The 23614-nt window shown below is 41.5% G+C and overlaps 1 protein-coding gene across 1 annotated transcript; it reads right to left on the bottom strand.

The window, feature by feature from the left end:
• Positions 1-19159: 19159 nt before the first annotated feature.
• On the bottom strand, positions 19160-19567 carry LOC128571945 (40S ribosomal protein S17-like). Its single transcript, XM_053571815.1, has one exon. It carries the CDS (start codon positions 19565-19567, stop codon positions 19160-19162), a length of 408 nt encoding a protein of 135 aa, XP_053427790.1.
• Positions 19568-23614: the final 4047 nt, after the last annotated feature.

Genomic DNA, 23614 nt, shown 5'->3' with positions numbered 1-23614 from the left:
AAGACTAAGATAAAAAAAATCCTTTGCATACGGCTCCTATGGGAATAATGGCAAAAGTACTTACGACCTAATGGTTAAAGCTCTATGCATTCATTTTGGCAGCATGGGCTCAATTTCTGGGCAGAGAATGAGCCTGTTCTGGTTGGTATCTGTGTAGCTTGTGCAGTTTTTTTGACTTTCTTTCTTTCAGTTCATGGTTTTTGGTACCTGTATGAGAGATTCTGGCATAGAACCGGGCTTAGGGTCTGCAATAAGGAGAGAAGGCCGGTCCAGAGATAAGGAAAGACTTTATAGAGGGAAAAGCAGAATGGAGCCTCACCAAGAGTCAGCTCAGCTCCGACATAGCTGCAGAAGGCTTTTATTAGCCTTATCAGTATAGCAGGAATGGGGAAGTGACTGGAGTCCTTCTCTTCTGATGGATGCTTGCATCAACCTGCTGCTGCAGCAGACTGCCCAGGGCTCATCTCTAGTGCCTGTCAGGATTATGGGCGTATCCCTAGTGCCAGCCAGGATATAGGTAGGGTGTTTCTAGAAACTCTGGCCTTGAAGCACTCCAGGAGTCTGGGGAGGGGAGGTATTTGTTTTTTCTAAAATAGCTGTGCTCTTGTCAGGGTTATGAGAATTCCTTTCCTACACTGTACTTTGTTGGGGGACAAATGGGATTTTTAGAGATCTCTGTATAAATACATGTTGGGCTGAGAAGCTGACACCCTTATAAGGCTAAACAGAAATGTGGGGCATATCTTGTTTATGGCTACTGAAATAACCTTAAACAAGGCTTTCTTTGAGCCATTTTTGTAACTTTTGGAACTCATAAAAACTGTCTTCCATCTCTTTGCAGACACCTCTTGCTTCCTTAATTAAGTTGTAACTTGGGTTAATTTTTATTGGTTTTAAGATTTACCAGTTTCAGGTGGTGCCTGTGGCTCAAGGAGTAGGGCGCCGGTCCCATATGCCGGAGGTGGTGGGTTCAAACCTAGCCCCGGCCAAAAAAAAAAAAAAAAGATTTACCAGTTTCAAAAAGTTCAAAAGGTGGGCGGCGCCTGTGGCTCAGTGGGTAGGGCACCAGCCCCATATACCAAGGGTGGTGGGTTCAAACCCAGCCCCAGCCAAACTGCAACAAAAAAATAGCCGGGCGTTGTGGCGGGCGCCTGTAGTCCCAGCTACTTGGGAGGCTGAGGCAAGAGAATCGCCTAGGCTCAGGAGTCGGAGGTTGCCGTGAGCTGTGTGACTCCATTGCACTCTACCTAGGGTGACAAAGTGAGACTCTGTCTCTACCAAAAAAAAAAAAAAAGTTCAAAAGGGAAAATGTCATTGGTTTGTTCTAGGTAGAGCCAGCTCTGTCTACTTTCATTTTCTCTAGTCCTTCCTCTTTGCTGATCACGAAGTCTTAGCCAAGCAAAGGTGGCCAATTGTTCAAGGTAAACACTGAACCAGATGGTCAATGAATCTTCTTCAACCACATTGCAGCTCTGGAGTGTCTCTGAACTTACTCCGATTCAGCTGCCTGATTTGTGGATTGTTCTTTGCTCAATTAAACTCTGTTGAATTTAATGTGTTAGAAGTGGGCTCTGAGGGCAACCCCTGTGGCTCAAAAGAGTAGGGCACCAGCCCCATATACCGGAGGTGGTGGGTTCAAACCCAGCCCCGGCCAAAAACTGCAAAAACAAAAAAGAAGTGGGCTCTGCAATAGAGCTCCCAGAGCCCTCCGGGAACACTGGGTGGACAAGGGCTTGTGGTAAATTCTTTCATAGGTTCTGAAACTACACCAATTTGTATTTCAGGCTCTCAGAGTTTGTTTGAGGAAATTTCTGATCTTAGCTGGTTTGAAAGTTGCAAAAAAAAAACTGCACTAAGTCTGAAATCAGATTGAATCTGGGTCTGGGATCAGACTGAATCTGCTTACTAACTGGTTCAGTGGTCCTCCTTCCTCAGCCTCCCAAAGTGCTGAAATCGCAGGTGTGAGCCACCACTCCTGGCCCTTAATTGGATATCTTGAAATAATTTCATAGAAGAAATTTATATATATTAGAAGAAAATTTCTGTTTATAAGACGTGTCTGAGAGGAAGGACTGAGTCAGTAGAATCTCTTACCATTGTTCTAAATTGATATGACAAGTCTTACCTTAGCTTGGGGTACTTTTCCTGACCATTTTGTCTTAATTAGAGTTTTACATACAAACTTCTTTCTCCCTTGTTGTATGGTCCAATGTTTAGACTTCCACTTCTAGCTCTGTGATTTCAAAATATACATTTTCTGCCTTGTTTCACCTAGGAATCATGTTTTTAGAAAGCAAATTGCTGCCTAGCTAACAATTGCTTTGGGCAATAAAATAGGTAATTAAAAGACTGATAGTCTGAATTTTAAAAAGTAATATTTGAGAGCCAACAAAGGTGGCCAATTGTTCAAGGTAAACACTGAACCAGATGGTCAATGAATCTTCTTCAACCACATTGCAGCTCTGGAGTGTCTCTGAACTTACTCCGATTCAGCTGCCTGATTTGTGGATTGTTCTTTGCTCAATTAAACTCTGTTGAATTTAATGTGTTAGAACTCTTGTACAGTCCTCGTTCAGTATGTTAATAATCTTCTGCTCTAAAAACAGGGTGCTCTCTTAAACTTATTCTTTTACATATTCTAGCTGAATCAAGGCCATAAAACCTGTAGGTCTGGACTACAGTGGATACAAACAACTGTTGCTTAGAACAAAATCAGCAACAGTTGAGTCTTAAAATGCCTCGACTCAAACTTGTCATAGCCCTCACTAGAACTTGCAGATTGGCATAAGATTGATACACTTGGCACAACTTGAAAATCTCATTTCCAAATTTCTGCTGACAGTCCTATTGACAATAGACATGTAATATCATATATATTGTATATTGTGCCAAAAAGATTCCCTGTACCTCCTTTCCTTTTTAACTTGCACTTACCTTCCATCACATGGGTCATATATGCTTTTGGAGAATAGTTAAGAAAAATATTAATATATAATTGGTACTGCTGTCGGATCTACGGTATTCCTGACAAAATTATTTCCTAGTGAAATGTTTGTAAATCTCATCAAATCTCTGGAGGAAACTGGCTGTGTTGGACCTTGAATTAGAACAACAACAACAAAAAAACAAACAAACCATTAAATGTCTTGTTAAACTTTACAACAGTCAAAGTGAAATCAGGGACATGTTTGTCCAATTTTATGGGGGGAAATGCCATGAAAAAAAACAGCAGTGTACAAATGGATTAAATGTTTTTCAGAGGGGAGAAAAAGCATCACTGATAAAGAGAGGTCAGGGTGGCCAGTAATGAGTGGAACTAATAAAAACATTGTAAAAATTCATCAAATTGTGTATCAAAATAATCAGCTGATTATAAAAATCGTGGCAGACCAAATAAACATTGATAGAGAAACAGGAAGATCTTAACTGAATATCTTGGTCAACTACTCATGGCTCTTGCATCACGACAATGCACCAGCTCCCATGGCACTGTCTGTGAGGGAGTTTTTAGCCAGTAAACAAATAACTGTATTGGAACACCCTACTCACCTGATCTGGCCCCCAATTACTTTTTTCTTTATCCAAAGGAAAAGGGGGGACATTGAAGGGGGATATTTTGATGACATTCAGTACATCAAGGGTAATACAATGAGAGCTTTGATGGCCGTTCCAGAAAAAAGAGTTCTAAAATTGCTCCAAACATAGCTTCCCAAAGAGAATACTTTAAAGGTGACTATAGTGATATTCAGGAATGAAGTATGTAGCACTTTTTCTAAGATGAGTTTGTGAACCTAAATTTCAGGCCTCATATATTGAGATAACAGGAAGGGGAAAGGGACCCTTTGATCCTCTGATCAGGTCATTCTGGTTTATGGAGATAAAATAAAAGCCCCTTCTAGTGTTTCTTGGCCTTGAATAGCCTTCAACTCAAAATATTCTTTACACCTGGGAGTCATATTTTGGGGTAAAGTTTCCTGAGTTCCTTCATTCCCCCATCTAAAACTGCTCTAGAAGTTTCACACATTAAAAGGCTGATTTAGTCTGTGGAGAGAGATTATGTTAGTAGTCTAGCAATAGGAGATCTGAAAAGAGAAATAAGAACATAAATTTGAATGAATTTATGAATGGATGAATACACAGAAAACAGATCTAAGCACGTTTCTCCATACTCAATTAAAGCAGTGTCCCATTCTTGGAAATAAGTCTTCATTAATCTAATGGAGAATATTTATCTTATCTTCTAAGATAAATAGCCAGTAAACAAATAACTGTATTGGAACAGTTTATCTTCTTAGATAAACTTTACTTAAACTTTAAACTTTTATTTATCTTCTTAGTCTCTACTCACACTAAGTGGCAAGTATTTTTGCTAATAATCACACAAGCTCTTCCCTGTTGGGCTATCAGGGTATCTGGGATCCATCAGTTTTCAAATATAATTTTCAAATTTTCAAATAGAGACTAGGATGCTCCTGACTTCTTACTGAAGTTCTCCAAATGCTTGCATGGTGATATTGAACTCTTTTTCTATTACCATGGAGAGATTCAAAACTGCCTTTTCGGCTTGGCACCTGTGGCTAAAGTGGCTAAGGTGCCAGCCACATACACCTGAGCTGGTGAGTTCAAATCCAGCCCAGGCCTGCCAAAAAACAATGACAACTGCAACCAAAAAAACAGCTGGGCATTGTGGCAGGTACCTATAGTCACAGATACTTGGGAGGCAGAGGCAGGATAATCACTTGAGCCCAGGAGTTAGAAGTTGCTGTGAGCTGTGATGCCACCGCACTCTACCCGGGGTGACAGCTTGAGGCTCTGTCTCAAAAACAAAAAAATAACAACAACAAAAACCCAGTGACACAAAACTGCCTTTTCAGTCTCATGAGTTCAAAATGCCAGGCAGAGTCCTGAGCACCAAAAAGAATTTAAAATTATGATATACAAGTGGGTTTTTCAATAATAGCACATCTAATACATTTGCTTAATACTACTTATGAACAAGAGAGTCCAAGTTTGTATTTGGCTGCCATTTAAAGTGGAATACCTGGCTCAGCACCCAGAGCTCAGTGGTTAGGGCGCCAGCCACACACACCATACACTGAGGCAGAAGGGTTCGAACCCAGCCTGGGCTTACTAAACAGCAATGACAACTGCAACAAAAATATAACCAGGAGTTGTGGCAGGTGCCTCTAGTCCCAGCTACTTGGGAGACTGAAGCAAAAGAATCACTTAAGCCCAAGAGTTAGAGGTTGCTGTGAGCTGTGATCATGGCACTCTACTAAGGGCGACATAGTGAGACTCTGTCTTAAAAAATAAATAAAAAAATAATAAAGTGGAGTACCTGGAGTAACAGAGGATGTTAGATAATCAAGTCTATAACATCTTGACCATTTAGGGGAAACCACTTTATTGTCACATACAATTACACTTTATTGTCACATACAATTAGAAAACCAGTGTAATATACAGATAAGTTCAGGTTGGAAACTGTCTTCCCAGGCTGTGGTTTGCTGTGCCTCCTCTTTCTGGCTTGATCTTGTCACTTAACCAAGTCAGTGCAGACTTTTGCTCTGTCCGTATACAATCTTTAGTGTCTGGTAACATAACAGGAGGAGCAAGTGAGCTACCCCAAGTTGCACAGACCCGGCTTGGGAGCCATTCATAACATCTGGTAATCTGACAATCATTGACATCATGGGGTTTAGTGTCAGCATCATCTAAGGGGTGCAAAGATGCCATCTGTAGAATTAAACCATAGGGTTTGATCACAATCTGGTTTTAATACATCATCCAAAAAATGTTTAGGATTATCCTAGAGAGGGAAAAAGTTCTTTCTAGTGGCTATATCTAAACAAAAGATAATTCTTGAGCTTTCACAGTGGATATTCTGTGTCTGGTTGACTCACCAACAGGAGAAGCAACATGATGTTTCTTCTCTGGTTGAGGATGCCTCATCTTGGCATACATCTGCCTTCCAGACTGGTTCCACCAGGCACTCATATTGGCAAGAACAAAATGAGTTCAGGTTCTTTTGCATGGTCCACATGGTGACATAACCAGCAAGTACATTGATCAGTTGGTGTAGCCAGGGTTTGAAAGATTGGTACAAAGGGATGTACCAGGTTTGTGCCTGACCTGCTGGAAGAATGGTAAGGGTTAGTAAGAGCAAGGCATAGATTCCCAACAATTCACTCTCAGAAATAAGCAAGATAGAACATTTTAAGACAATGACTTCCCCTATAGCTTGTCACATTTGGTACAGTCTGGTTTATGCAGATAGAGAGTAAGCCCCTAGCCCCTGCCAGTGTTTCTTGACCTGGAATGGCCTTCAATTCAAAATATTCTTTACACCAGGCAGTCGTATTTTAGGGGGAAACTTCCTGAGTTCCTTCACCCTCTAATTGTATCAACCAGACAGACCTGATCAGAAGATCAAAGGGGACAATTGACTTCCCATCCCCCTTCCCGTAATCTCAATATACTGCAAGAAAGAGGGTTGAGAATGTAAGCAGACCTGGCCCAAATCATTAAAACGGTAAATATCTGTCTGTCAGGTTAATTTACAAGTCAATCTATTTTCTCCCATGCATTTGTCCTCCCTAGCACCCACCCTAGCAATGATATTTCAACCTACATCCTTTAATCTCTCCCACTCCCTTCCAAAAGGTAGATATAAAAGTATCTGAATTGGACTGGGTTCAGTGGCTCACACCTGTAATCCTAGCAAGGTGTGTATGCTTATATACACTGGGAGGCTGAGGCAGGTGGATCTCCTGAGCTCAGGAGTTCCAGACCAGCCTTAGCAAAGGCTAGACCCTGTCTTTACTAAAAATAGAAAAACTAGCTGGGCATTGTGGCAGGTGCCCATAGTCCCAGCCACATTGGAGGCTGAGGCAAGAGGATCACTTGAGCCCAAGAGTTTGAGGTTAGTGTGAGCTATGATACCATGGCACTCAACCCAGAGTGAGTCTCTGTCTCAAAAAAAAATCTGAAGTGCATCGGAAAACAGGGTTATCACTCGGTGATTTCTCCCCGTGCATATAGTAATTAATTTTTTCTTTTATGAATCTGCCTTAATTTGGGGTTGATCCTTCAGTGAACCTTTGAGGGGAAAAGGGCAAGTTTCCCCCCTCCTGTACACTATTTAACAAAAGCTAAGTTTTAAGTAGTATCTACGTGTTTTACTGTATATATAATATACATATATACTGTATATCTGTTGTACTGTATATATACATATATATATATATACATATCTCATTTGATTTACTTTAGTAATTCTCCATGTTCACGTGGGTCAATGTTTACCTTTGTACTTCTCATGGGGGAAGACTGAGTTTATAACTAATCTTTATTAAGTGCCTACAATGGCTCTTTTAAAGTTGCTGTGGGAGGCTGAGGTGGGAGAAGTGTTCAAGCCCAGGAGTTCAAAGTGACAGTAAGCAAAGGTCATACCAGTACATATCAGCCTGAGTGACAGAGTAAGACTCCCCCCCCCCCAAAAAAAAATTGCCTTCTAGCAATCTAAAGTTTCACAATTGTATTATAAAGACTAGTTTTCAAGATGACTAGAAAGATGTGGATATGGTAACCATATATAAACAGCAAAGCAAGCTCGGCATGGTGGCTGGCACCTATGGGAGGATCATTTGAATTCAAGAGTTTGAGACTAGCCTAAGCAAGATGAGACCCTGTCTCTACCAAAAATAGAAAAAGGTAGCCAGCTGTGGGGTGCCCACCTATAGTCCCAGCTACTCAGGAGGCTGAAGCAGGAGGGTTGCTTAGCCAAGGAGTTGGAGGCTGCAGTGAGCTATGACATCAATGCATTCTACCCAGGGCAATGGACTGAGACCCTGTCTCAGAAAAAAAAAAAAAAAGAGCAGCCAACTCTCAGAGAAGGGGATTCTGAGTTTCGCAAGAACCCTGGTTATGGCAGATTTGCTCTAAGAAGTGGGAGAAGTGGGCATTCTCCTCTACCTTGTGCCCCACTTTGGGGCCCTAGGCTGGGTTAAAGTTTTGCTCCACTGCTGTGTCCATATCTCCCATTTTCCAGTCGCTTTTTCTCTGTTTCCCTCCAGTTAAATTCAGCTGGATAGGTGGGGCACCTACTGTGTGAAAGGCAAGATATGATAGGTATGTTTTTATAAGCAGAGAAGAGTAGCAAGCAATTTATAAGATGTTCTAAAGTAAATATGTTAAGTGCAACCCAGTAAAAGTGAAATTACTCTTGGGTAGTCCTTAAACTGCCTGTAAAAACATGCCTGAAGAGGTAGGAAGGACGTGAGGCCATCTGAGGAAACAGCCAGCTCATGTCTGCACAGCAGAATCACTCTGGGGCTGACACTTCTTAAGGGTGATACTCTTTCATTGTTCATTTGAGGAGACTTCGCTGTGTACATGCGCATCCAAGTGTGTGACTGTCTTTTTTCTAGGGCAAACAAATTATAAAGGTATGTGCAGCAAGTACCATCAAACTTAGTCTCTTTCCTTCCATGTTCCAATTGCACCAGCACACCCACTCTCCATTCTCCAGCCTGCCACAGTCCCAGCAGTTGGGTGCTTGAAAGTTCCCTCCATAATGTTGTAGTTCTAAGCTGCCACCTTGTGGCTGTTACTTGTCCATGTGTTAACCAGCCTCTCTAATGTGGGCCTTGCCTAGCTACATCCATAATTTGATGCCATCTGCATTTTCATCACCACCACTAAGGCTACCCGGCACTTAGGAGCAATGGGTCACTTTGTGACAAATAAAGCATAGATATATGTGCTTCCTTCCCCCATTGAATCATGAAGCCGCGTTACAATACTTACTGTCTTCAGAAGAGTAAGTGTGCCAAGAGCTTGTAATCATGGTAGGGTTGCCCATTTCTTTGGAGTCTAGTCACAATTACAGTTTTTCCCCAGATATCTTGTGACATTTATTTTAAATCCCAGTATCACAGAAACAATAGCAAATTCCTATCACAAGCATTTATTGAGCACCTATTAACCACTGCCCTCAGGAGCCCCCCACGTCTGGAGGGCAACACTAGGGACCACACGGCCAGTGCTATAACGCAGGTGGAGACTTGCCTATTGGGGGTCTGGGAAAGAGAACTCGAGTCTCTCTGAAAGGGTCTGCAATGTCTTCAAAGAAGAGTCCAAGCTGAGGCGTAAGCCACAAGTTCAAGGGTCCAAGGTTGAGGGCAGGTTAGACACTCCACACAGAAGGAAGAGCAGAGCCACTCTAGTGTGCAAATGCGTATGACGCCGTTCTGGGACTTGATCCCCAGGTTCTGCCCTCCCCAGACAGCACTCCAGGGTTTTCCTTTCAAAAATGTACTTAAACATTGTTGGGAGAAGCCCTCCCTTTTTGGCCCCAAATAAAATTTTTCACTGAAACATGGAGAGTTCTGAATTACAGTTTGACCAGCTGCTGCATTACCCAGTATGTGTGCTCTTTTTCCTTAATATAGTTTTCTCATTTCAAAATTACTTACTCTAAAGCAGTGGTTCTCGACCTGTGGGTCGCGACCCCTTTGTAACAATGAAAATACATCCTGCATATCAGATATTTACCTTATGATTCATAACAGTAGCAAAATTAGTAATGAAGTAGCAACAAAAATAATTTTACGGTTGGGAGTCACCACAACATGAGGAACTGTATTAAAGGGTCGTGGCATTAGGAGGCATTACGAAGGTTGAGAACCACTGCTCTAAAGCAACACTAGGTCTTTCCACAGCCCATCCACCCTTAACACCAGAAAACTGAGAGACACAGATGTCTCCAAGAATCCACTGGGGAAAAAGCACTTTGGGTACCTAATAGGAAAGGAAAGTTCCTATTTTCTCTTATCCCAATAGAAAGGGAATTAGCTCACGAATTAGCTCAGCCAATGGATAACCATGGGCAGCAAACCCTTAGGAGCCTTTGAGACTATCAGGAGGCCACACATTGTAGCAGGTGTTATGTATAGAGCAATAAATGATACCCCACAGAAAGAAATACGGTGCAAATGCATCTAAATTTTGAGTGACTCACAAACTCTATTTAGAGTTTTTAGAGGATTCATATATTTCCCCAATCTTTAAAAATCCGCTTACTCACTGTGTGGAGAGGTCTGAGAATTTTTGAGACATTCATGAGGTTTACCCCGCTGGAAGAGTCGGGAAGCACCAGTTCAGTGCCGCAGCTCTATTTTTGTCTAGTTAACGCCTCCTCCTCCTTCAAGCTGGTTTCAACTGGGATCTTTCCTGGGACCTCCCTGATATGCCAAATCCTGCCCATATGTGCTCACGTAGCATCCCGTACCTACCTCTCCTTCACAGCACTCAACACAGTTGCAATCTTGAAGCTGTATGTGAGTGTGAAGCTATGTCAGTCTCTCTCCCACTACTGTAAAATAGTGTATGGGCAGGGGCTATGTCTTTCTGCTCACTGTTGTCTGTCCAAGGTTTAGTACAATTCCTGGCACACACTAGTCACTCATTTGCTAAAGTCCCAAGTTTCAGCCCCAGGAGATAAATACAGGGAAGGCATGTCAACATAGACCATCTAGGGCCTTGGTGGCCAGATGTAACTATGGAGACCTGGATCCAGAGTTAGGTCTCCTAGGGGACCGAGAGGAAGGGGAATATGGAGCTCATAAATGTATTCTGCCTGACAGCCAAAATCAAAGGCAGCTTTTGTGGACAGCCTAGCAGGGGTGTCCAACCTGTGGCCTGCAGGCCACATGCATATTATTTAAGGATTGTTTTTCTTATCTGTGGTGTTGGATACCATAAAAATTATGCATGGACTTTTCTTTTGCTCATCAGCTTTTGTCAGTGTTTGTGTATTTAATGTGTGGCCCAAGACAACTCTTCTTCTTTCAATGTATGGCAGAAAAAAAAAAAATTGGACACCCCTGAAAACAATGGATTAGGAACTAAGCAGTGGGTTCAAGTTCTAGATCCACCTACCATCAACCTGATAACCCTTAGATCAGTCACCTCACCTCAAATCAGATTCCTAATCTGTAAAAGGGGGATGACGCCTGGCCTGTCTACATCAGCACTGTGAAAATATCAAGCAAAGTGCCAGATGCAGGGTCGCCTGCCCTGTTTGGTGAGATTTGGCCTTGTGGAACCTGTAATTGGACAGATTTTGAAACAGTGGTTACTTATCAGGGATTCCAAATTAGCAAGGGGGCTCGAGGCAATGGCGTGGGTTCCTAGGAACAACAAGGTTCAGTCACATCTGGATCCCAAACTTTGGACTAATAGCAAAACCCTTGTACATGGCCCTTAAAGGGAAAAATGTGGAGCCCCTGACCTGGACCACAGATGTCAGGATGCCTTGGAAAAGCTAAAGCAGAGTCTATGACTGCTCTCACTTTGGGGTCACCTGACTTGCAGGAAGAATTTAAATTATACGTTCATGAAAAAAGGAATGAACATTGGGGTCTTAGTACAGATGTTGAGAAATATCACACAGTTGGTAGAATTCCTGTTAAAGCCACTGAAGAATATTGTGAGAGGACGGCCTCCTCACCTCCAGGCAGTAGAAGTTACTTGGGGGTTGTAATTAAAGACTATGTCTACTCTCAATCTAGCCACCCTAGAACCAGCCAGAGAGAATGAGCCTTTGCAGCATGTGTGTTCTTAGCATTGGATCTGTCAGAGCTACTGGCAGCGCTGGATTGGGATCTTTTCAGCAATGGGAGCCAGTTTATGGGCAATGGACAAGAAAAGGCTGGATACATAGTGGTCATGGAACGCTGGGTCCTAGAAACAATGGCACTGCCACTTGGGACTTCAGCCCAGGAAGCCGAGCTGATTGCTTTAACCAGAGCTTTTCACTTATCCAGAGGGGGAAAAGAAAAATGGCTGAATAGAGGTTTATCTTACCCAAACAGAGATAGCATCTGGAGTTACCAGAATCCTTCTGAAGGAACTCACTCTGAGATGGGCTGCTTCCAGGAGCTGCTGGCCCAGGACAGGGCCTTCACCAAGGTCCTGCATGTGGACACCAGCACAGAGCAGGAACAGACCTCAGAGGATGCCAGGATGACAGGTACCAGCATGCGAGAGAAAGAGGCTAAGTAGACGGAGAATGGCATGCTGGTGATGAACACGAGACTCGGTAGCTCCTCCTCCCACAGCAGACACGTGAACACGCTCTGGACCAGTGACCCACTGTCAGCGGGACCCAGGAGCACACCAAGTCCATCTGAGGGTCTGCAGGGCCCTGGTCATTTTTCAAGGTGTCCCTGTGTCAGACTTCTCCATGCTGGTGTCCAGTGGGGGAATCTTTGCTTCCCACTAACCGCACTGGATCAGCTGCACAATGTCCTGTGTTCATCCAGGAGCTTCTTCAAGCAGAACCCCCAGGTGGAACCTGCTGGACCACTTCTCCAAGGAGCTGGACACAGTGGACTCAATGAGCCTGCAGGTCATTATGATGTTCATGGGCTCCCTTCCTCCACCAGAGTGATAATGGACCTCCTTTGATCAGAGGTAACCCAACAGGTAAGCAAAGCCCTACATCTAGAGTGGAAAGTGACTACATCCTGGAATTGATGCAGGAAACCTATCTGAGGTGCGATAAGATGTTGCTGCTTGCTCTACTCTGGGTAAATGTAGTCTCTAAAAGCAGGTTTAAGTTAGACTCTCAAGAAACAGTTTATGGAAGACCCTTGCTAACGCCCTGCAGTAAGTATGGTAATATAACTATACGTGAAGAAGCAGAGTAAAGCAACATATCAAACACCAACTACTATGCAGGAGTTTGCCTCTTTCAGGTTCCTGTCCCACAGAAGCAGAGAAGTAGAAGGGAAGTATCTCTAATAACTCACACCTCAAGATGTTCATGGCCTAATTGAAATTGCCAGAAGTAAAACCCTTGGGCCCATCATACCAGAGCGAAGAGATGTCTCATGGAAGACAAGGACCCAGTGAATGGGCCAGCCTTTATGTGATCCAAAATATCCGTTTAAGAAAAACTGAGGGCGATGCCTGTGGCTCAGTGGGTAGGGCGCTGGCCCCATATACCGAGGGTGGCAGGTTCAAACCCGGCCCCGGCCAAATTGCAATAAAAAAATAGCCGGGTATTGTGGTGGGCACCTGTAGTCCCAGCTACTTGGGAGGCTGAGGCAAGAGAATCGCCTAAGCCCAGGAGTTGGAGGTTGCCACGAGCTGTGTGATGCCATGGCACTCTACCGAGGGCAATAAAATGAGATTCTGTCTCTACAAAAAAAAAAAAAAAGTTGATATTTTCACTAACCTTTTTTAAATTATTTGTTCTGTCTATAGCAGTGGTTTTCAACCTTTTTTATTTCACAGCACACTTGAACCTATAATTAAACGTCTGTGGCACCCTTAAATTATGTTGATCAAAACAGAGAGTTAAAAAAAGAATATACTTACCGTGCCTTGAACTTCCTTTTAAAATAATTAAATTAATGATCTTTAAAGCTTTTTCTGGCACACCTAAGATCCTCTCATGGCACACCGGTGTGCCATAGCACCTGCTTGAAAATCACTGGTCTACAGGATGGATAGATAACTCCTTAGTAAAGATTTCCTGGGCCATGGCCCCTTCTGCTGATCTGTCTCACTGCTGAATTTGTCATCCTAAACCTCATTCAGTGCAAGTATACCTGTATATGATTTCTGACTTTGCGGAAGCCAGTGTCTTGGATTACCTTTAGGATGTGACTAATAGCTCTGCACTCAGAGGTCCCCTGCTTTTTTCTAGCCCAGCCCTGTATCAGACATTGTGTGCGTAGTAACAGTAAGGACCCACAATCCTGTCAGTGTCTCAGACACCAAGTGGAGTAAATCTCTTCCATCACGTTTCTTCCTCCATTTCGCATTGTCAGTCCCCATGGTTGTAGTTTTACTGCTTATGCCTTTTTTTAATCTGGTAATCTGTCGCGATCTTTATTTTTGTAAATCTACTACCAAAGTTTTACAATCGTATAAATAAGTATCAACTTTCCATCTAAAACATTGCTCCAATTCAGCATGAAGTAGCTCAGTTATGTCACGTTGCCCTTACTCCCATGGACATGGAAGGGTAAAATTAACAGTGGGCAATACAGAAAAGAGGCAATGTTTGACAAAGAACAAAGATGTTTCTACGAGCCGTCTCTTTAAAACTCCCTAACCCTTTGAGTGGGAATGAGTATGGCAACTTTGGAGGAACTGAATGTACAACTCAGTGTGGCCCAGTCTCCAGGAGGAAGAGAGCGAAGGAGGAGGGTGGGAGGGATCAGCAAGAAGCGGACCATGCAGGTTTGTAGGCCACGTTAACAATGGTTGTTCCTTTTTCTCTTGAGAACAATGGAAGTCGCTGGATGATTTTTAACCAGAAGAGTGATAGGAAATTTGAGGATATATACTAAGGGGAACAAAAGTAGATTCAGGAAGACTGGAAGCAGTCCAGAAGTAGAAATAGTATCTTTGGGTAGTGAAATGATAATGGATAGGATGAAAAATGAAGAGATTCCAGAGATACGTAGGAGGTAAAAATCAATAGGAACATGTTTAACCAAGGAGGTAAAAGACCTCCTAGAGCAGCATTTCTCAACCTGTGGGTTGCGACCCCTTTGGACTGTATTAAAGGTTTGCGGCATTAGGAAGGTTGAGAACCACGGTTAAAGAGAGAACTACCAGTGGTTTCTAATACAATGCACATAATAGAAGCAGATTATTCTGCACTGATTAGAAAATAATTTAAAGCACTGGATTGCAATCAAAGAGCCAACAATTTAGAGCATTAACAAAAATGACCTCAGATCAGACAATGAAGTCCAGGAAAATAAGTGATCCTAAAACCAGGCCATGAGGAATGATCAAAGAAAATGAGCACATTTCGCCTGAAATGAAGTAAAATTTTTTTTTTGTTTGTTTGTTTGCTTTTTATTGTTGGGATTCATTGAGGGTACAATAAGCCAGGTTACACTGATTGCAATTGTTAGGTAAAGTCCCTCTTGCAATCATGTCTTGCCCCCATAAAGTGTGACACACACCAAGGTCCCATCCACCTCCCTCCTTCCCTCTTTCTGTTTCCCCCTCCATAACCATAATTGTCATTAATTGTCCTCATATCAAAATTGAGTACATAGGACTCATGCTTCTCCATTCTTGTGATGCTTTACTAAGAATAATGTCTTCCACGTCCATCCAGGTTAATACGAAGGATGTAAAGTCTCCATTTTTTTTAATGGCTGAATAGTATTCCATGGTATATATGTACCACAGCTTGTTAATCCATTCCTGGGTTGGTGGGCATTTAGGCTGTTTCCACATTTTGGCGATTGTAAATTGAGCTGCAATAAACAGTCTAGTACAAGTGTCCTTATGATAAAAGGATTTCTTTCCTTCTGGGTAGATGCCAGATGGGATTGCAGGATCAAATGGGAGGTCTAGCTTGAGTGCTTTGAGGTTTCTCCATACTTCCTTCCAGAAAGGTTGTACTAGTTTGCAGTCCCACCAGCAGCGTAAAAGTGTTCCCTTCTCTCCACATCCACGCCAGCATCTGCAGGTTTGAGATTTTGTGATGTGGGCCATTCTCACTGGGGTTAGATGATATCTCAGGGTTGTTTTGATTTGCTGTTCTCTAATATATAGAGATGATGAACATTTTTTCATGTGTTTGTTAGCCATTCGTCTGTCGTCTTTAGAGAAGGTTCTATTCATGTCTCTTGCCCATTGATATATGGGATTGCTGGCTTTTTCCATGTGGATTAATTTGAGTTCTCTATAGATCCTAGTTATCAAGCTTTTGTCTGATTGAAAATATGCAAATATCCTTTCCCATTGTGTAGGTTGTCTCTTTGCTTTGGTTATTGTCTCCTTAGCTGTACAGAAGCTTTTCAGTTTAATGAAGTCCCATTTGTTTATTTTTGTTGTTGTTGCAATTGCCATGGCAGTCTTCTTCATGAAGTCTTTCCCCAGGCCAGTATCTTCCAGTGTTTTTCCTATGCTTTCTTTGAGGATTTTTATTGTTTCATGCCTTAAGTTTAAGTCCTTTATCCATCTTGAATCAATTTTTGTGAGTGGGGAAAGGTGTGGGTCCAGTTTCAGTCTTTTACATGTAGACATCCAGTTCTCCCAACACCATTTATTGAATAGGGAGTCTTTCCCCCAAGGTATGTTCTTGTTTGGTTTATCAAAGATTAGGTGGTTGTAAAATGTTAGTTTCATTTCTTGGTTTTCAATTCGATTCCAAGTGTCTATGTCTCTGTTTTTGTGCCAGTACCATGCTGTCTTGAGCACTATGGCTTTGTAGTACAGACTAAAATCTGGTATGCTGATGCCCCCAGCTTTATTTTTGTTACAGAGAACTGCCTTAGCTATACGAGGTTTTTTCCAGTTCCATACAAAACGCAGAATCATTTTTTCCAAATCTTGAAAGTACGATGTTGGTATTTTGATAGGAATGGCATTGAATAGGTAGATTGCTTTGGGAAGTATAGACATTTTAACAATGTTGATTCTTCCCATCCATGAGCATGGTATGTTCTTCCATTTATTAATATCCTCTGCTATTTCCTTTCTGAGGATTTCATAGTTTTCTTTATAGAGGTCCTTCACCTCCTTCGTTAGGTATATTCCTAGGTATTTCATTTTCTTTGAGACTATGGTGAAGGGAGTTGTGTCCTTAATTAGCTTCTCATCTTGACTGTTATTGGTGTACACAAAGGCTACTGACTTGTGGACATTGATTTTATATCCTGAAACATTACTGTATTTTTTGATGACTTCTAGGAGTCTTGTGGTTGAGTCTTTGGGGTTCTCTAAGTAGAAGATCATGTCGTCAGCAAAGAGGGAGAGTTTGACCTCCTCTGCTCCCATTTGGATTCCCTTTATTTCCTTGTCTTGCCTAATTGTATTGGCTAGAACTTCCAGCACTACGTTGAATAGTAAAGGTGACAGAGGACAACCTTGTCTGGTTCCAGTTCTAAGAGGAAAAGCTTTGAGTTTTACTCCATTCAGTAAAATATTGGCTGTGGGTTTGTCATAGATAGCTTCAATCGGTTTTAGAAATGTGCCACCTATGCCTATACTCTTCAGAGTTCTAATTAGAAAAGGATGCTGGATTTTATCAAATGCTTTTTCTGCATCTATTGAGAGGATCATGTGATCTTTATTTTTGCCTCTGTTAATATGGTGGATAATGTTTATAGACTTGCATATGTTAAACCAGCCTTGCATCCCTGGGATGAAGCCTACTTGATCATGATGAATGACTTTTTTGATGATAAGCTGTAGTCTATTGGCTAGGATTTTGTTGAGAATTTTTGCGTCTATGTTCATGAGTGAGATTGGTCTGAAATTCTCCTTCTTGTTTGAGTCTTTTCCTGGTTTTGGTATCAGGGTGATGTTTGCTTCATAGAATGTGTTGGGGAAGATTCTTTCTTCCTCAATTTTTTGGAATAATTTCTGCAGTACAGGAATAAGCTCTTCCTTGAAGGTTTGATAGAATTCTGGAGTGAAGCCATCTGGACCAGGGCATTTTTTGGTTGGAAGATTTTTTATTGTTTCTTTGATCTCAGTGCTTGAAATTCGTCTGTTCAGGAGCACTACTTCTTCCTGGCTGAGTCTAGGGAGAGAGTGTGATTCCAAATATTCATCCATTTCTTTCACATTGTCAAATTTCTGGGCATAGAGTTTCTGGTAGTATTCAGAGATGATCTCTTGTATCTCTGTGGGATCAGTTGTTATTTCCCCTTTATCATTTCTGATTGAGGTTACTAGAGATTTTACTTTTCTATTCCTCGTTAGTCTGGCCAATGGTTTATCTATTTTATTTATTTTTTCAAAAAACCAACTCCTTGTTTCATTAATTTTCTGAATGATTCTTTTGTTTTCAATTTCATTGATCTCTGATTTGATTTTGGATATTTCTTTTCTTCTACTGAGTTTAGGCTTAGATTGTTCTTCTTTTTCCAATTCCATAAGATCTCGTGTGAGATTGTTGATGTGCTCTCTTTCTGTTTTTCGAATGTAGGCATCTAAAGCGATGAATTTTCCTCTCAAAACTGCTTTTGCAGTATCCCACAGGTTTTGGTAGCTTGTGTCTTCATTGTTGTTATGCTCAAGGAAGTTAATGATTTCCTGTTTTATTTCTTCCTTCACCCATCTGTTATTCAACAGAAGATTGTTTAGTTTCCATGCCTTTGGGTGGGGTCGAGCATTTTTGTTAGAGTTGAGTTCCACCTTTAGTGCCTTATGGTCTGAGAAGATACAAGGTAAAATTTCAATTCTTTTGATTCTGTTGATATTTGTTTTGTGTCCTAGGATATGATCAATTTTGGAGAATGTTCCATGGGGTGATGAGAAGAATGTATATTCTTTATCTTTGGGATGGAGTGTTCTATATGCGTCCATCAAGCACAGTTGTTCTAGGGTCTCATTTAAGTCTCTTATATCCTTGTTTAATTTCTGTTTAGAGGATCTGTCCAGCTGTGTAAGAGGAGTGTTAAGGTCCCCTGTTATTGTGGTATTATCAGATATCATATTGCTCAGAGTGAGTAAGGTCTGTTTCAAGAATCTGGGAGCATTTAAATTGGGTGCATAGATATTTAGAATTGAAATGTCTTCTTGTTGTATTTTTCCCTTGACCAATATAAAGTGACCATCTTTGTCTTTTTTGACTTTAGTTGCTTTAAATCCACATGTATCTGAAAATAAGATTGCAACTCCTCTTTTCTTCTGAATTCCATTTGCCTGAAAAATTGTCTTCCAACCCTTGACTCAGAGCTTGAATTTGTCTTTTGAAGCCAGGTGTGTTTCTTGCAGACAGCAAATGGATGGCTTGTGTTTTTTAATCCAGTCAACCAATCTATGTCTCTTCAGTGGGGAATTCAAGCCATTAACATTTATTGAGATAATTGATAAGTGTGGTAGTATTCTATTCGTCTTATTTTGTGAGAGTCCATTGCTTAGTTTTATCTTTTGCATCAGTGTGGAGGTTTGGTTCTGTCCTTTAATTTCTGAGTTCTTACTTTGCTGCTGATCCATTGTGGTGGTCAGTGTGCAGAACAGGTTGAAGTATTTCCTGTAGAGCTGGTCTTGTTGTGGCGAATTTCCTCAATGTTTGTATATCCGTAAATGATTTGATTTCTCCATCAATTTTTTTTTTGCCGTTGTCCCAGATTTATTAGAATATTACAGCACACAGAAGATAGATTCAAATGGTTCCACGTGGTGTTTTAAAATTCATTCCAACTGTAGGCTGAGTGACCTGGAGGTTGGACAGACTGCCAAAGTCCAAAAGCTTCAGCATTTCCTTAGTGTCAGGATCTACTTCAATGATCTCCTGATCTAGGGCTAAGACCTCAGGGACATAGTTGTCTCTCCTCTCCCTCTCCTCATCCTGCAGCTTGATGGAGATGCCTCTCACTGGGCCCCTCTGGATTCTTTTCATCAGGTGTGTGACATAGCCGGCTATCTTGTTGCGTAGCTTCTTGCTGGGAATGATGGCAATCTCCTCGCACACGCGCTTGTTCGTGTGAAAGTAGTTGCCCAGACGGGTGTAGTACTTCTCGATGATGACCTGGGCCACCTTCTTCACGGTTTTGGTGCAAACGCAGCCCATGTTCGCGGGTCCTTGGCTAAAGAGCTCTCCATCAATTTTGAAGCTTAGCTTAGCAGGGTACAGAATTCTGGGCTGGAAATTGTTCTGTTTAAGTAGATTAAAGGTAGATGACCATTGTCTTCTTGCTTGAAAAGTTTCATTAGAGAAGTCTGTGGTCACTCTGATGGATTTGCCCCTGTAGGGCAACTGGTGCTTACTCCTGGCAGCTTGCAGAATCTTTTCTTTTGTCTTGACTTTGGACAGGTTCATCACAATGTGTCTTGGAGAAGCTCGGTTAGAGTTGAGGCGACCTGGGGTCCAATAGCCCTCTGAAAGCAGTGTGTCAGAATCTTTGGTGATATTTGGGAAATTTTCTTTTATAATATTCTCTAGTATGGCTTCCATTCCTCTGGGGCATTCTTCTTCCCCTTCTGGAATTCCTATAACTCGTATGTTGGAACGCTTCATAAAGTCCCATAATTCTGACAGTGAACATTCTGCTTTCTCTCTCTTCTTTTCTGCCTCTTTTACTATCTGAGTTATCTCAAAAACTTTGTCTTCTGCCTCTGAAATTCTTTCTTCTGCATGGTCTAACCTGTTGCTGATACTTTCCATTGCATCTTTAAGTTCCCTGATTGACTGTTTCAGTTCCTTCAGCTCTGCTATATCCTTTTTATATTCTTCATATCGTTCATCTCTGATTTGATTCTGTTTTTGGATTTCCTTTTGGTTATTTTCCACTTTATTAGTAGTTTCCTTCATTGTTTCCATCATTTCTTTCATTGTTTTCAACATGTGTATTCTAAATTCCCTTTCTGTCATTCCTAACATTTCTGTATAGGTGGAATCCTCTGCAGTAGCTACCTCATGGTCCCTTGGCGGGTTGTTCCGGACTGGTTCTTCATGTTGTCTGGAGTTTTCTGCTGATTCTTCCTCATGGGTGATTTCTTTGATCTGTTTCCTTGCCCTAATTTTCCTTTCACTTCCTCTTGCTCTTTAAGTTCTTGTGCCTATGGAAGTTGCGGGCGGGTTTAGACGGATTGAACACACGCGACCACTTGCCGGTTTTCCACTGTTTTAATCCTCCTCTTGAGGTCCAGAAGTCTTTCGCTGACTCCCTGTATCCTCTCAGGGGTGATGATAGGCAGATACCACCAGCCAGAGATGCCTGGAGTCCTATATCCCCAGACTCACGGTGCCCAGATGCAAGGAAGCTGTTACTCGGCTGCCATCTTGCTGATTCCAATGAAGTAAAATTTTTGCTCATATTGTAAGAGTCACTTATGCATTCAGAAGCAGAGACTATAATCTTATGTTACTTATTTTTAATCAGACTACAGAGATCACTTGGGTAGGGTGTCATCATATCAAAGCCTTGAAAACATTCCATAAAAGCTCCTCAGTTCAGAAAGGCCTTCTCTCGACTCCACAGCTCTAGTTCCATAGGCGTAATAATTATTTTCTTTGTGCTATACCATCATTCTGCTCTGCTTAATCTTCTCCATAATCTGTTGGAGTTTGGCAGCTTGTCAACTGTAGACATAGTTTTCTTTTTTTTTTAATTTAGCATACTTTATTTGAGCAAGGAATGATTCACAAATTAGGCAGCACTCAGAACCAGATGTGCAGAGAGCTCTATCTAGCAACATATGCAGGTAGTGTTTATAAACAGAAAAAAGAAATGATATACAGAAACACCTCGATTTACAGATGTGCATTTGTCTTACTGGGAAATGATGAAGTAGTTGTCTGATATGGACATGAGCTGATCAGTTGGCACCTAGGAAGAGGCTGAAGTTAATGGTATGTTTGGCTGAGACTCAGGTATTTGGTTTTGTTTTGTTTTGTTTGCAGTTTTTGGCCAGGGCTTGGTTTGAACCCGCCACCTCCGGCATACGGGGCCGGCGCCCTACCCCTTTGAGCCACAGGTGCTGCCCGAGACTCAGGTATTTGTTACTAGAATATATTCTTTGGCATCACAGCTCACAGCAACCTCTATTTATTGGATATAAGCAATTCTCTTGCCTAGGCCTCCCAAATAGCTAGGACTGCAGGCACCACAACCCCTGGCTATTTTTTTTTTGTTGCAGTTGTCACTGTTGTTTAGCAGGTTCAGTCCCACTCCCACTTGCCTTAGTGTGTGTGGCCAGTGCCCTAACCACTGAGCTATGGGCGCCGAGCCCAAGAATATATTCTTATATTAGTTTGCAATTTATGTACTAAGTTTGGTTGCATTTTATTATGGGCAGATTCAAAGTACACAGATAGCTTTAAACCAAATTTAATTTAATTAATTAGATTTTATTTATTTGTTTTTGACATTTGAGTTCATTTTATTTGATTTAAAAATTAATAATCACTATTGCAGATAATAACCCCCAATGGAGTATAAAACTGAGATAAGGAAATGAATAACAAAGAAGTAAGTCCAAGCTCTAATTGTAGACATAGTTTAAATTTGGAAAGGCACAATGTTAATTCTCCTGGGGAGCCCTGAGTCACACGTATATAAAACAGTAACATAATTGATAAATGTTATGTATGTTCTGACTGTTCCTCCATCTCCTTCACTCTCCTTACGCCTCCCTCTTGAAGCATATCAATATGTCAATTAGACCAATTAATAATTCTACAAAGGTCTCTGTTCACATAGAAGGAAAGTCACGCATTTCTCCTGTTAAGTCAAAAGTTACAAATAATAAAACTTAGTGAGGAAGGCGTGTTGAAAGCTGAGGTAGGGTCGGGGGCAGTGGCTCACACCTGTAATCCTAGCACTTTGGGAGGCCAAGGTGGGTGGACTGATTGAACTCAGGAGTTTGAAATCAGCCTGAACAAGAACGAGACCTCATCTCTACTAAACATAGAAAACTAGCCAGGCGTTGTGGCAGGTGCCTGTAGTCCCAGCTATTCAGGAGACTGAGGCAAGAAGAACACTTGAGCCCAAGAGACTGAGGCTGCTGTGAGCTATGATGACGCCATGGCACTCTACCCACGGATTCACTGTGTCTCAAAAAAATAAAAATAAATAAATAAATAGAAAAAGAAAAAGAAGAAAAGAAAGCTGAGATAGGCCAAACGACAGGCTAAAAAAATTTACCTCTCATTGACAATACTCCTCCTGGACCTTCAGGTTCTCTGATGGAAATGTAAGAGATTAATACTGTCTTAATGCCTGATAATATGACAGTAATCATTCCACAGCCCATGGATCAAGGGGTAATTTTTTTTTTTTTTTTAGACAGGATCTTGCTTTGTCTCTCAGGCTGGCGTGTTGTGGTCTAATCATAGCTCACTGTAACCTTCAATTCCTTGGCTCAAGTTGGTCACCCTCCTGTTTCAGCCTCCTGAGTAGTTAGGACAACTGGCACACACCACACCCAGCTAATTTTTTTTAAATTTTTTGAACAGAGTCACTCTACATTGCCCAGAATGGTCTTGAACTCCAGGCCCAGAACAATCCCCTGCCTTATAGGTTTGAGCCACCACACCTAACTCAAAAGCTAATATTGATTTTCAAATCTTATTATTTAAGAAATACATTCTGTAAGACTAGAGTTGCCATAGATAGTGATTCTTCTGATGGATCTAGACAAAATAAATTGAAAACCTTCCAGAAAGGACTGGGGAAGGCAACCTTCCAGATGACATTAAAAATATGTATGATTCATAGGAGATCAAAATATCAACAACCCTCATGGGTGACTTTGAATAGTTTAAGAATTTAGTGGAGGAAGTAATTGCAGATGTGCTTGAAAAAGCAAAAGAACCAGAATTAGAAGTGGAGCCTGAAGATGTGACTGAACTGTTACAATCTCAAGAAACAGTTTAAGAAATTGCTTCTTACTGATGAACAAAAACAGTGGGTTTATTGAGATGTAATCTACTCCTGAACGTGTCATGAACATTTCTGAAATGACTACATAGGATTTGGATTATTACATAAACTTAGTCGATAAGGCAGCAGCAGAGTGTGAAAGGACTGACTCCAATTTTGGAAGAAGTTCTACTGTGTGTAAAATGTTCTACTGTGTGTGAAGTACCACAGGTGCTGACTGAGACAATTGATTT

This window comes from Nycticebus coucang, chromosome 19 (genome assembly GCF_027406575.1).
Source record: "Nycticebus coucang isolate mNycCou1 chromosome 19, mNycCou1.pri, whole genome shotgun sequence".
NCBI classification, from domain to species: domain Eukaryota; kingdom Metazoa; phylum Chordata; class Mammalia; order Primates; family Lorisidae; genus Nycticebus; species Nycticebus coucang.
Note: the sequence above shows the minus strand (reverse complement) of the source record. Positions and strands in the feature narration are given on the sequence as shown.